This window comes from Onychostoma macrolepis, chromosome 23 (assembly GCF_012432095.1).
Source record: "Onychostoma macrolepis isolate SWU-2019 chromosome 23, ASM1243209v1, whole genome shotgun sequence".
Classification (NCBI taxonomy): Eukaryota; Metazoa; Chordata; class Actinopteri; order Cypriniformes; family Cyprinidae; genus Onychostoma; species Onychostoma macrolepis.
Window position 1 is genome coordinate 14,625,376 of NC_081177.1, and position 14,801 is coordinate 14,640,176.

A 14,801-nucleotide genomic window follows, 5' to 3' on the forward strand; every position below is an offset into this window, starting at 1 on the left:
TAAAATTGTAAACAATACCATGTAGGCTGATTCAAACCACTAACTATTTTGTTCAAAAGTTTGAATCATGATTCTCTAAATCAGACTACATAGTCATTTGGGTGTATGTATTGGGTACATATGAATCTCTGTTTTTGATGAAGCTGTTAATAATACAGTGCAGACTTGTTCCAACCGGTAACTATGTTTAAACTTTTCATTTAAAAAAGCGGCTCATAGTGTGTGCTGTTTGAGCGGTACATTTTTGATTCGTTGAACGGAACCACGCGAATCGTTCGCGTTCTTGATTTGGACCACACTGATCGCGCGAGACCCGACGCAACTCCAGAGAGCGACCTCGCATTACAGCCTGGGAACAAGTCGACTCAGGTAAAATATGATTTATTTTATCGTGACGCTGAAGATTCCTCTTTTTTTTTTTTTTTTTAAAGTTAAGTCGAAGGTACTGAAAAGACACCCCCCCCCCCCCACACACACACACTTGTTTTACCCAATCCTATTAAGACTATAGTATTATATTTGATATCATACATCACTGAACTATTGTCCTGTTCAGCCAATTTAAATGTACATTTCAACATGTTGGATTTATATTTATGCACAGAGCACAACACAAATAATCACTATTCCAGTTTTTAGAATCTTTTACCACAGAAGGAAGGAAGCTGAGGGAGTGTTCCACTAATAAGGGAAGAACTCTCTTGATTTCATTATATTGCCATTTTTATATCTCAGGGGACACAGCCCAAAGAACACACTCCTCACTATTAAAGTTCACCAAGGCAAGAAAAATTAATTTACAGGCCTAACATTACAACATTGGTGGAGCACTCCTTACAATGCGTAAAAGAAAAGACATGTGTATGAAGAGGCAAGACAGAACTATTGACATGAAAACAAAGCCATAAAAAAGTGTATCATCCAAATATCTTTTCTTTGAAATTTTCTTTTAAAAAAATTATCTTCAAATACAAAAATAAATCTCAACATTTAAACAGAGCATAACCTAACTTACAAGATAAAGCAGCATTTTGGAAGGGAAAAAAGGATTTTTTTTTTTTTTTTTGTGAGGGGATATGAGGTCTTGGTTTCAGAATTCAGTCTTGTCTTGCTGGCACAAACTTGCTCAAAACAATGAGTGCATTTACAACACTCTTTGATACAGCACATTTTTCTGTAGATCTATCAAAACGACTTAGCTGCTGGTTTCAGCAGGTTCCTCGGGATTTCCTTAAACCGCTATTCAAGAAAAATGCAGCAAGATCTTTGCAAAAACAGTTTATGTACAAAATTCCTCCTTTTGCAGCAGACAGTTCAAAAGCAGTCAACAAAATCTTTGAAGAATTTTACAAAAAAATTAAATCAAATTAAAATGACACATGGTGCTGTAACATCGTAGTTGTATCATTCTGGCTTTGCAGAATGTTTTAAAAAATAAAGTTGCAGAAAAATATTTCTCAAAGTGTGTTGGAGTGTGTGTGTGTGTGTGTGTGAATCTTTGTGTTAAAAAAAAAGCTTGCTTTGCTTTTTGTGAACTTTTATGACATCTTGTAGTCATAGCTTTCTCCATCCAAGTCTTTCACTTACTAAAATAGGTTTAGCTTCATTATCGGTTGGTCTTCTCCAAGAAAAAAAAGGTCGCAAAAATGTCTGCTTTCTTTCATTGGAAAGAGGCACGCTTCTCAGTTCCTTTTCACAATGTCCATTTGTTTTTATGTTGAGAGAGGTGGTTCAGTATCCTCCATCACTCCTATGCCTGTACTAAAATAAGAAAGAAAGATATCACAGTCAGAAAAGAAGCTTACAAAAAGATAAACAACATGAGTTACTCATCCATCAATTTCAGAAGAACTGATTTTATAATTTCTTGGATACAGTAGATATGACAATACAACATCATGAAAAAATGTTCTTATGGATAAACGTTGTTTTTACTCTCTCTTTCCATCACAGACCACAACATTTCCAAAACAACAGGAAGTAGCCCACCTCCTCTTCACTTGCCATGCTGGTAGGAGTATGTTGTGTGGTCTGTGGGTGTCTCTATGGCAACCTGCTGCTGCTGGACGCTATTTTCCTGCAGTGGCATGAGGTCAACATTACTGACAATACATCACAGTGAATAAGGCTTTGAAACACTTGGGATAATTCAGCATGCAAGGGTTTCGTACCTCTGCTGTTACGCTTGATGGAGGCACTTGGGCGTATTGTGGTATGTAGGTCCCTTGCATAGCTGTGTTTGCAGGCATATACTGAGGACAGATGGACACACGTTGACAAATGTGTGATATCCACAGATAGTACACATTAGACGAATATATTAGGCAGATGAACTTCTTGCTCATATGGTTATGCATAATTCTTGTAATTCCGTACATTGCAATTTCTATAAAAACTAGAGCCGCACGACAGGAATAATTGTGTTTCTGTGATATATATTGCACTATGAAAAAATATAAGAATTTTCAGCAGATGATTTAAATAGCTATATTTGGATTTTGAAGTCAATCATTCTATAATGATTGGGGTGATTCTGCTGGGGATGCATAGAAAATAAGCTGGAAAATTAGTTTTTAATTTGAGACCTTTTTGTGTGTGAATTTGGGAAAATCTTTTCACTAGAATAGTCCCCTTTATCACTTTTTGACTCATTCAATATGACCATAATATAATAACATAACATAATATACAGTTGTTGTTGTTTTTTAAATCTATACAATATGATTTTTATTGTGATTATTATTCAAAATATAAAAAAATAAGAAATATATTGCAATAAAACTATTGTACTATAAAATAAATTAAACATTTAATAAAATTCATACAATTTGTTTTATAGTACACTGTAAAAATACAATACTAAGATTTATGTCTCAATTTCTTCATTTTCAAACCTTAATCTGGTGAACTTTTATAGCTATATAATATATATTATAATTCATACAAATTTTTTTATAGTACACTGTAAAAATACAATACTAACATTTATGTCTCAATTTCTTCATTTTCAAACCTTAATCTGGTAAACTTTTATATATAAAAGTTTACCAGATTAAGGTTTGAAAATGAAGAAAAATATTTTGCAATATTAATTTTATATTGTTATATCATGCAGCCCTAAAACTAGCACAAATATTAATAACTGAAACCAAATTAAAATACATTTTCATGACACCAAAACTACCTAAAATAAAATATAATTGCAATAAAATTAAAATACAGTTACACGTTTTTGATACATGGTAATATTATAAAACCTGTCACCAGAAATTTAATGCAGTTAAATATTTAAAATGATACCAATTAGCATATCAATTCTGGTAGCCCCAAAATACTGAAACTAAAATAAAAATGCAATAATGTGAAACTATAAAAAATAAATAAAAATAAAAATTACAACTAAACTAAAATTAACAATGAAAAGCCAAACTAAATAAAAAAGACAAATAGGAAAAAAACTAAAAACTAATTTACTGTCAGTTATAAAATATTAGACCAATACATTTTTTTTTGCTTCAAGACATTTGTAATGAATTCTCTGTGGGCATCTGTGGGGGACGTACCGTGCCTGTGCTGCCCAGGGTTAGATGGCTGAGCTGCTGTGTGAGCGGCCCTATTATGGCAGTGGGCTGGATGGTCATGGTGTGGTCCACTGTGGGCGTGAGGACGGTACCCTGCGCACAGAAGAGAAAGAAAGTTAGACAAGCAAAAGTGCTTTAGGAAAAAGAGCAGCGCTTTAACTGCAACTTACTGTGGGCTGCATGAGGTAAGACTGGTGATGTATCCAGGAGGGATTGTGTACCTGACATTAAAACGACACACATTTTAAACTTCCATTTGTGTTGCTATTCTATATAATTCAGATCTATTTAGACCTAATAAGCTAGAAAGAATCTAAAGATTTTTCCATAACCAAGAACTTAAATTCCTCATATATAATGACTGTACATCTTCAAAAGACTTGAAATATTGAGCAGTAGTATGGCTCTTGTAAAACAAATGGCTTCTCCATACCTGGTAGGTGGATACAGGTGAGTGCATGTAGGGAGAGAGAGAAGTCTGAGCAATAATTCTATTAGGAGCAATGCTGTAGGAAGGAGAGTAAAACCTGCAGGGGGCGACAAACACATTTTTTAAAGAAAGAGCTGTTACCATGCAGTGTCATAATTAAAAGCACAAAGTACATTTCGTGAGTAATAATTTCTGAACCCACCCATTTTGTAAAGCAGGAGTAGGGTCATATGTTAGCGTCATCCCACCCTGTACGTGTGTAAGAACGAGAGAGTGACAGTTGAATTAAAGACTTGCGATTGAAATCTACATGAAAAAAGTAGAAAAAAGCAGCTCTCTCACAGTCTCGCCCTCTCTCGGCCACTGCCGCCCATTCTGGTGATATTTCCCCTGATTCTGACGTTTCTTCTGACCCCCATCCGCAAATTTACACAGCAAGGGTTCTGTAGGCACTTAATGACAACATATCACTCATTATTTATTTGTCATAACCATCTGGTCAATACAAAACTCAATATGAAAAACAACCCAGATGTAGTACCTGCTACTCCAGGAGGAGTCTTGATGTATTTGCCGTTAAAATGTTGAATGATGGCCTCACATTTTTCAGTCGATTCCATCCTGACATAGAGTAATTGCAAATGCATTATTAATGGAATATTAATGATGATAATGTCAGGTTCTACGTATGAGAGCTTGTCAGACGTACCTGGCGAAACCGACTCCGCGGCTGGTGCCGTTAGCGTCGCGTAAGATGCGCGTGGAGATGACTTGGCTGAAGGGCTTGAGCATGCTCTCTAACTCCTGCTCATCCATAGACAGAGGCAGATTAGAGATATACAGGTTGGTGGGGTCCTGTTCTTGTTGCTGCATCAAGAAGAGAGAAACAAACGTGGTAAACATTGAAGGAAATCACCTCTAGGATATATTGTAAACTACAACTATTAAATTATTTTCAGTAATTGGAACTATATATATGTGTGTATGTGTGTGTATGTAAAAACAAAGCAAAACAACACAACAGAACCTAACAAAAGCACATTGAAATGAAAACTGAATATGCATAGATTAAAAACTGATTCAAAATATGTAAGAATATTATTAATACTAATAATGCTAAAATGCATGGACATGACTATTTTTGGGTTATTTTCAATTTTAAGTATTAATCTGTCCAAAAATAGCAATTCTGTCAATGTTTCTGCGAATAGAGACTTAAATTTCAACCTGTTTTTCTACACAATGCCATCATATGGCTTATGATAAAAGTAATAAGAAATATAGCACATTCAGACTACTTTTATGATGGTTTTAGGGAACATTCACAAGGAAAACACGCAGAAAAGTGGAATGGAAAAAAAGCCAGGTCTAGTGTGTAAGATAGATAACTTTTAACTTCTGTGCTGCATTTATACAATGCAAAAATGCACTTTATGTGAACCGCCCCTTATGGTGTGTTTTTGTAATTTTAGAGCTTGACTGCATCAGTCCTCATTCACAGAAACGTCTGGTTTGTGTTACTGACATAATTCCTGTAGGTGGGTATCTGCAAGGTGCCCTGCTTTGTTCCTGAAGGACTGATCAGCCTTACAGGCTCAGTAAGGTTAGGATTATGGGTAGTTGAGGTTAGGGCCTCATCAGCCTTGTCAGGCCCAAATTAAAGCACCATCAAACACTGAGCGCTTTACAGAGAGTTATGTCACATCCTTTCCATGTCCCTTCTCGGTTTTGTGGTAATCGACATAATGCCACATGCCACAAATACTGCATACAGATATTAAGTAGAGATGTTCCGATACCCATTTTCCCTTCCCGATACCTAGGCTCAGGGTATCGGCCGATACCGAGTACTGATCCGATACCTGGGTGTGTATCTGGTTATACAGCTGTATGTACTACTAGCCCTGTATGAATTGATACAGTTATTTTATGGTGTGCTTCACCATATACTGTGAGATAGAGATTTTTATAAAAAATATAATATATAATGTTTGGAAAATAGCACATCTTTTTAAATATCTAAAAGTACACTCTTAACATCAGTCAGTCAAGCATTATACATATATTATGATAATCAAGTATTATTTAATGATATAACTTTAGCAATTAGAATTAAAACTTGGTAACCATGAATACATATTAGTCATTTTAACTGAACTTAGGACTGGTGGTGGTGCTTTTTTGGTCATTCAGTGTTTCTGTAAAAAATGGGAGGGAAACTATCAGTAATACTGATAAGATAATCATACTATGAATTCTACGAAGAACAATATAAAACGCACTAAGGATTAACGATCTGCTGGATTCATGAATATTAATCAGGTTGTCTGCATTCGCTCGAACTGATTTGCTGAAATCAAAACAGGGACGATAATAGGTGAGCGCCAGCCAATGAGATTGTCGTTTGCGCATTAGCTCCGCCCACTACCGGAGAACCCGGCAGTTCTTGACATAGAGATAATATACGTAGACGCCTCATAGACTGACGCTGCCTATTGGAGCTGACGTACAGCGCGGCCGCCATCTTGGATGGGTCTCCAATGAGCCCCCCCTGCATTAATTTCTACTGAGGAATGTGTATCCCCAACTACAATAATCATAACTCCCCGAATTTTTACCGGATTTTCACACGGTTTGGTTTGTTACAAACTGCAGAGATTTAGTTTTTTAGATTTAGACGCTGTCACACATTAAAAAATACGTGCTTTCATGCTAAAAGACTTTGTATTATGCTCTTTAACAAAGACATATGGTAGGCTATGGCATATTGATAAATGAATGAATTTTATATTTTAATAAAGAAACAAGTTTGATTGTTCATTTGAATTTATTTCTCTCTCTCTGTCTCTCACGCACACACTCAAACACACACACGTGAAAAGAACTTAAAATAATAGTGGAAACAACTTAAAATACGCCAATAATGTTTGCTCATAAAGGTAAGAGTAATACATCATTCGGAACTGTAAAGGGTCTACTTTTATTTGTGTGCATTCACAATATAAAAAAACATTGTGCTTTTATTAAAATAAATAGGAAAACAGATGCGCTTGCCATCTCGTCTTGAACAGGAGCGCTTCACAATGATGAACTGAAACGAATTGAGTCACAAATATGATAAATATATCTATAGAAAGCTTTAAATTACTACTTTAAAACGAAATAATTCAAATCGAAAACAAAAACTCTTTCATTATGTAATCCGTAAAGATGCATTTCTCTCTAAAGGCACGTCCAATGAGGAGATGGCAAGTCATTTTTCATCGCCGTCTAAAATATAAAAATAAGGAAAAGACTAAAACAGGCCCGATTATATTTTTTTCTGATTTTTACGTTGCTCTGCTCTTAATTTCTTAACATTTAAAGGGTTTTCTGCAACGAAATTTTGTCTGCATGATATGTGAATTATTTATTAGCCTATTTTTTTATCCATGCAGCAAAATGCTTTAAAAACAGCTGTAAAAATTACTTTAATCCAGATGATTTTAAAGAACTTTTCACTATAAATTTTACGGGTAGATAGTCGATAGAAATACGGCTATAATCTACTGCTGAAATGTTTGCGGGGCAAATCTCAGGTCAGTCTGAGCTCGTGGTACACACAGTGCGTCCAGCCGCATACCTGCAGGCGCCACTGACCACAAATGACACAAGCATGAAATGATGTCCCCGAGTAAGAACACATCCTCTGAACGTTGAAGAACAGAAAAAGAAAAAAAAAAACGGCAAGAGATAATGAGAGAGAGTACCAGTTCCTGCTGTAATAATGTTACACGTAAGTAACGTTAGTTACGATGACATAATATTATAAATGGTAAAATAACCAAAATTATTGTTCAATCTTACTTGTGAAAGGTAATCCCACGCGATCTGGTATCTGCGCGGGTTATTGCAACAGTAAACTGCACAAAATACGGGCATAAATTGCTCGCTCTCCGTTGACTCTGCTGCTATCGTAGAGCGAGGAGACCCAAGCAATATGGCGGCGACGCTGGAATACGTTCCAGCATGTCATGAGGCGTCTACGTATATTATGTCTATGGTTCTTAAAAGCTGAAGAATTCCAAAGGAACTCCGTTATTTTGACAGGAAAATACAACAAAGAATATTGTTTGCATACCATGCAGAATTGACGCGCTACATGCAAGACTCTCTCTCTCTCTTTGCGTGTGAGGAAAAAAGCAATGCGACGGTGAGTCGTGCACTTCATACTAGAGCTTACGGTGCGTCAAATACAGGTGCGTCACTATAAATAATTCTACATATTAAAAAGAAGCCTTTTTATCATGTAGATAAGAACAGGGATAAAAAATAGTCCCTCTAAAACAGAGAAGGACACTCCCGCTCCCTGAGAAAGTCAATATTTGAATTTTCTTAAATAAAAAAATCACTAGAGACGCCAGAATTCTCTTTTACAGTCTGTCGTGCTCCTGTGCACATGACGTTCAAATATGTTGTGCTATGGTATGCTAAGGAAATCTCTCTCTCTCTTTGAAGGGCCTTTTTATTTTAAAAATGTGCTTTATGTGGCTTTTTCTGTTTGCTTGGAGGCATTTGTAAACTGCAGTAATAAAATAACTTGAAGTTTTCAACATATTTTAACTATTTATTTTTGCACCAAATTATAGAGAGTAGTATGGATAACTGTTTCGATAAGCAGTATCGTATTGGTATCGATAAAATGTAAACGATACCCATCCCTACCCCGGAATTGATCGCAAAATCCACCGAGGGGGGCCCCCCTGGGACCACTTGCTGAGGGCCCCCAAAACACTAAACACGCCCCTGCCTCCAACTCACACTGGCGAGTAAAATGAGCATTTATTAGCCAGTGGCTAATATTATACATTATTTAGTCGCCCAGGGTGAAGATTTAGTCACATATGCGAGTGATTTACTGGCAATGTGCTAGCACGTTTGTATTTCTTCTTCGCTGCTCTAAATAGTGGTTGCTTGTGGCAACACAGCACAACTTCCTGTGTTTGCATTCTGAGCAGTGAAGAAGAATTGATTTCCGATTTGCAGCGTTAAGCAAAGCTAGGTTCTTGTGGCTAATTTTACACAATGATTACAAAATTGGTCTCATTTTTAAAAAGGTTTCTAGTTAATGAAAAATTAGCCTTATTAAATGAACTATTATTTAAGTTGTATTTTATGTGGGTTTTTGTTGTTGTTGTTGTTGTTGTTTTTTCCCTTCTGGGGCCTGAAATAGAGGAATTTTGGTCAATATTGATAATTAAACAATATTTTGCTGAATGTGTTTTTGTGCTGGCACCTTGGCTGGTTTAGGTCTGTCATGGATTAATAAATATGACAATAAAACCGCCAGTAGGTGGCAGCAAGTCCCTGTTTTAATAAATGACTTACTGAATCATTCATATCAAACGATTCGTTCAAAACGGCTGATTCAATAGAAACGAAAGAAGTAAGACCACTGAATGGACCGTTGAATCACTGGCTCACTTGATTCTTTCAAAAACTGATTCATTCATGGAATGAAAGACCGTGTTTCTCTGCACTGTTGTATAAAACTAATAGCACATTTGTGCTCACGGCCTCGCACACTTGCTGATATACAGAAAAGTACAAGCTTGTGCAATGAATATAAAAATGTAAAACTCATACATGGGGTTTTTTTTTTTCATTGCTGGAATTATGGCATTCTAATTGTATTCTAGTGGACTTCATCGCGCAGTGAATGCTTTTGCACTCTCAAGACGTGTTTTTTTTTTTTTTTCTTTCTCAAAGTTGTATAATGTCAGCTCTCCTATCGTCTCTCAGTGCCTCACAGTCACACACACATTATGTCAGGAGAATGTCTCTAAATTCTAATCAAGGAAAAATCATTTTCTTCTTTTAAAATAACTTCAAAAGTTGCTCTTGAACCATTTTGTGCGAAAAATGACGAAATTGCTTCCGCTTGTGCGCAGCTTGTTACAGTACTGAGTTCTGATTGGCCAATCGCCGTTATTTAGTTAGTAAATGATCATAAGTAGAGAATTTTAACATTTCATGTGCATAAGTTTTACGTAATACAAAAAATTCATAATCCAAAGGGGATGGTAAGGGATCCCCTTACCATCTGGTTTTACAGAGGGGATGCTTTTTGTCATTTTTTTCAAACAGGGGGATGCCATCCCCCCGCATCCCCCCTCAATCCGAGCCCTGACTATAGGTCTTGTCAAGAAAATGGTATTGGATCGGTACATGGGTTCAAGTACTCGCCAATACCGATGCCAGAATTTTTTGTGGTATCGGAACAACCCTAATATTAAGTTGGGAATGTCCTTGATATTCCAGTAATGATACATTCCAGCTTTAAAATGTATTGGAAATCAAAAGGAAACCGAAATGACTGTGAAGTTCAGAAGTTTACAGGTAGGACAAACTGCTGAGCCAGCAGCCTTGTGCACTGATGCACTTGTGTGAGATTGGAGAGATAAGACTGGTTCAGCTGCTGCCACGAGTTCAGCTATGAAATATGGAGCATGTTGGAAGGTTTCCCTTTTCTAAAAAAAGAAAAAAAAAGAAATAGAAATAGATGTAAAATACACACTGGCAGCCAAAAGTTTGGAATAATTACGATTTTTTAAAAATGTTTTTTCGCCATATTTATCTCTTTCCTTTGCATAATTATGCTGGAGTTTTAGACATAAACATATTTTTTTGTAAAAAAGTGTCAAAATGACCGTTTTCAAGGCCAGCTCAGTACCATATAAACACCTAATTAGCTTCATTTGAAGCTGCAGGCATGACAGCGAATATGCATACAGTACAAAGTGACACCTTTCTAACCTCAAATTAACAGATACACAAACCTGTGCTTGCATGTCTTCTACAGATTACCTGCTTCCTGCATAAGGCGTAAGCAGGAGGTTTTATCTTAGGATCTCAAAACCCTTAATCATATTATACGGCTCAAATTAATTTAGTTCATTCATGGAATGAAAGACCGTGTTTCTCTGCACTGTTGTATAAAACTAATAGCACATTTGTGCTCACGGCCTCGCACACTTGCTGATATACAGAAAAGTACAAGCTTGTGCAATGAATATAAAATGTAAAACTCATACATGGGGTTTTTTTTTTCATTGCTGGAATTATGGCATTCTAATTGTATTCTAGTGGACTTCATCGGCGCAGTGAATGCTTTTGCACTCTCAAGACGTGTTTTTTTTTTTTTCTTTCTCAAAGTTGTATAATGTCAGCTCTCCTATCGTCTCTCAGTGCCTCACAGTCACACACACATTATGTCAGGAGAATGTCTCTAAATTCTAATCAAGGAAAAATCATTTTCTTCTTTTAAAATAACTTCAAAAGTTGCTCTTGAACCATTTTGTGCGAAAAATGACGAAATTGCTTCCGCTTGTGCGCAGCTTGTTACAGTACTGAGTTCTGATTGGCCAATCGCCGTTATTTAGTTAGTAAATGATCATAAGTAGAGAATTTTAACATTTCATGTGCATAAGTTTTACGTAATACAAAAATTCATAATCCAAAGGGGATGGTAAGGGATCCCCTTACCATCTGGTTTTACAGAGGGGATGCTTTTTGTCATTTTTTTCAAACAGGGGGATGCCATCCCCCCGCATCCCCCCTCAATCCGAGCCCTGACTATAGGTCTTGTCAAGAAAATGGTATTGGATCGGTACATGGGTTCAAGTACTCGCCAATACCGATGCCAGAATTTTTTGTGGTATCGGAACAACCCTAATATTAAGTTGGGAATGTCCTTGATATTCCAGTAATGATACATTCCAGCTTTAAAATGTATTGGAAATCAAAAGGAAACCGAAATGACTGTGAAGTTCAGAAGTTTACAGGTAGGACAAACTGCTGAGCCAGCAGCCTTGTGCACTGATGCACTTGTGTGAGATTGGAGAGATAAGACTGGTTCAGCTGCTGCCACGAGTTCAGCTATGAAATATGGAGCATGTTGGAAGGTTTCCTTTTCTAAAAAAAAAAAAGAAATAGAAATAGATGTAAAATACACACTGGCAGCCAAAAGTTTGGAATAATTACGATTTTTAAAAATGTTTTTTCGCCATATTTATCTCTTTCCTTTGCATAATTATGCTGGAGTTTTAGACATAAACATATTTTTTTGTAAAAAAGTGTCAAAATGACCGTTTTCAAGGCCAGCTCAGTACCATATAAACACCTAATTAGCTTCATTTGAAGCTGCAGGCATGACAGCGAATATGCATACAGTACAAAGTGACACCTTTCTAACCTCAAATTAACAGATACACAAACCTGTGCTTGCATGTCTTCTACAGATTACCTGCTTCCTGCATAAGGCGTAAGCAGGAGGTTTTATCTTAGGATCTCAAAACCCCTTAATCATATTATACGGCTCAAATTAATTTAGTTCATTCATTGAAGCAAGAGTTGTGTGTTAACTTGTCTAAACAAATCAGAAAGACAGTAAAGATGCTGCAAGACAGCAAACCTTCAATTCACCCGCTGCTGATTTGCATATTCATTGCTTTGGTGTGCAGATGAGATTAAAATGTGAGCTGTAAATGCATTACCAGTTCATCTCAGCACCATGAATAATGAATGTCTAATTGCAGTGACCTGGGATGAAGGTGATTTTTATACTGATCTAATCGCGCCATGAGATGCTGCATTTTTCCACAGAGTGAATAGGAGGAGGAAAATCCACGGCAATTGCCTCAACAGACTCTTAAATAGGTCAGAACGCTAAAAGACTCTAAAACGGCTGTAATTAAGACGGGTGCTTCATGATGTTCTTGTGTGAAGAGGTTGCCCTTTCATGCTGATCTACAGATGAAATACAGGTGCTGGTCATATAATTAGAATATCATCAAAAAGTTGATTTATTTCACTAATTCCATTCAAAAAGTGAAACTTGTATATTATATTCATTCATTACACACAGACTGATATATTTCAAATGTTTATTTCTTTTAATTTTGATGATTAGAGCTTACAGCTCATGAAAGTCAAAAATCAGTATCTCAAAATATTAGAATATTACTTAAGACCAATACAAAGAAAGGATTTTTAGAAATCTTGGCCAACTGAAAAGTATGAAAATGAAAAGTATGAGCATGTACAGCACTCAATACTTAGTTGGGGCTCCTTTTGCCTGAATTACTGCAGCAATGCGGCGTGGCATGGAGTCAAACAGTCTGTGGCACTGCTCAGGTGTTATGAGAGCCCAGGTTGCTCTGATAGTGGCCTTCAGCTCATCTGCATTGTTGGGTCTGGTGTCTCTCATCTTCCTCTTGACAATACCCCATAGATTCTCTATGGGGTTCAGGTCAGGCGAGTTTGCTGGCCAATCAAGCACAGTAACACTATGGTCATTGAACCAGCTTTTGGTACCTTTGGCAGTGTGGGCAGGTGCCAAGTCCTGCTGGAAAATTAAATCAGCATCTCCATAAAGCTTGTCAACAGAAGGAAGCATGAAGTGCTCTAAAATTTCCTGGTAGATGGCTGCGTTGACTGTGGACATCAGAAAACACAGTGGACCAACACCAGCAGATGACATGGCAGCCCAAATCATCACAGACTGTGGAAACTTCACACTGGACTTCAAGCAACATGGATTCTGTGCCTCCACTCTTCCTTCAGACTCTGGGACCTTGATTTCCAAATGAAATGTAAAATTTACTTTCATCTGAAAAGAGGACTTTGGACCACTGAGTAACAGTCCAGTTCTTTTTCTCCACAGCCCAGTTAAGATGCTTCTGACATTGTCTCTGGTTCAGAAGTGGCTTGGTAGCCCTTTTCCTGAAGACGTCTGAGCGTGGTGACTCTTGATGCACTGACTCCAGCTTCAGTTCTGTCCTTGTGAAGCTCTCACAAGTGTTTGAATCGGCTTTGCTTGACTGTATTCTCAAGCTTGTGGTCATCCCTGTTGCTTGTGCACCTTTTCCTACTCAAATTCTTCCTTCCAGTCAACTTTGCATTTAATATGCTTTGATACAGCACTCTGTAAACAGCCACACCTTTCAGTAATGACCTTCTGTGACTTACCCTCTTTGTGGAGGGTGTCGATGTTCGTCTTCTGGATCATTGCCAAGTCAGCAGTCTTCCTCATTATTGTGGTTTCAAAGAACAAGAGATACCCAGAATTTATACTGTAGGGATGGTCATTTATTCAAACTCAAATGTAAATATTCTAATATTTTGAGATACTGATTTTTGACTTTCATGAGCTCTAATCATCAAAATTAAAAGAAATAAACATTTGAAATATATCAGTCTGTGTGTAATGAATGAATATAATATACAAGTTTCACTTTTTGAATGGAATTAGTGAAATAAATCAACTTTTTGATGATATTCTAATTATATGACCAGCACCTGTATGTGAATCTCACAAAATCCTTCAAGAATATGTTCAGGTCACATTTACTACAAAATTAAAGAGAAATAAATGGAAAAGAAATTGAATCCTGTTTTTTGTTGCACTTTTGTATTGTGACATTATTTTTTAGCACAATTAGTACACCCATTACTCATTTCTCATTACCGCAATGCAAAAATGTCAATGCTATTACTGTAATGCAAAGAAATTAATATAAAAATAACATGCTTATTTTTTTGTAGTCCCTTTATGATTTAAAAAAAAAAAAAACTATCAAAAATACTGTATAGGCCTTTATCACAGTCCGCGTGTCGTCACATCCGGCTCCGATTAGTAGCGTAAAGGAATTTCCGCCCACTTTATTGTCAATGGACAAACGGCATTTTTGTGAAGAAAATTAAACTAATTTAGTTTAGTTGAACATTGATGCAATAAACGTCAATGTTAA

General features: G+C 36.5%; 1 protein-coding gene across 1 annotated transcript in view; it reads right to left on the reverse strand.

The window, feature by feature from the left end:
* Positions 1-499: 499 nt before the first annotated feature.
* rbms2b (RNA binding motif, single stranded interacting protein 2b) overlaps positions 500-14,801 on the reverse strand; it is a 33,158-nt gene continuing 18,856 nt past the window's right edge. Inside the window, exons 5-14 of the mRNA XM_058762937.1 lie at positions 4,721-4,878; positions 4,553-4,632; positions 4,354-4,463; positions 4,214-4,260; positions 4,015-4,108; positions 3,752-3,802; positions 3,564-3,674; positions 2,172-2,252; positions 1,990-2,077; positions 500-1,761 (exon numbers count right to left, since the gene is read on the reverse strand). Of these exons, the coding sequence (XP_058618920.1) occupies positions 1,997-2,077; positions 2,172-2,252; positions 3,564-3,674; positions 3,752-3,802; positions 4,015-4,108; positions 4,214-4,260; positions 4,354-4,463; positions 4,553-4,632; positions 4,721-4,878 (813 nt within the window). The 3' untranslated portion in view covers positions 500-1,761; positions 1,990-1,996. The remainder of the gene's footprint in view (positions 1,762-1,989; positions 2,078-2,171; positions 2,253-3,563; positions 3,675-3,751; positions 3,803-4,014; positions 4,109-4,213; positions 4,261-4,353; positions 4,464-4,552; positions 4,633-4,720; positions 4,879-14,801) is intronic.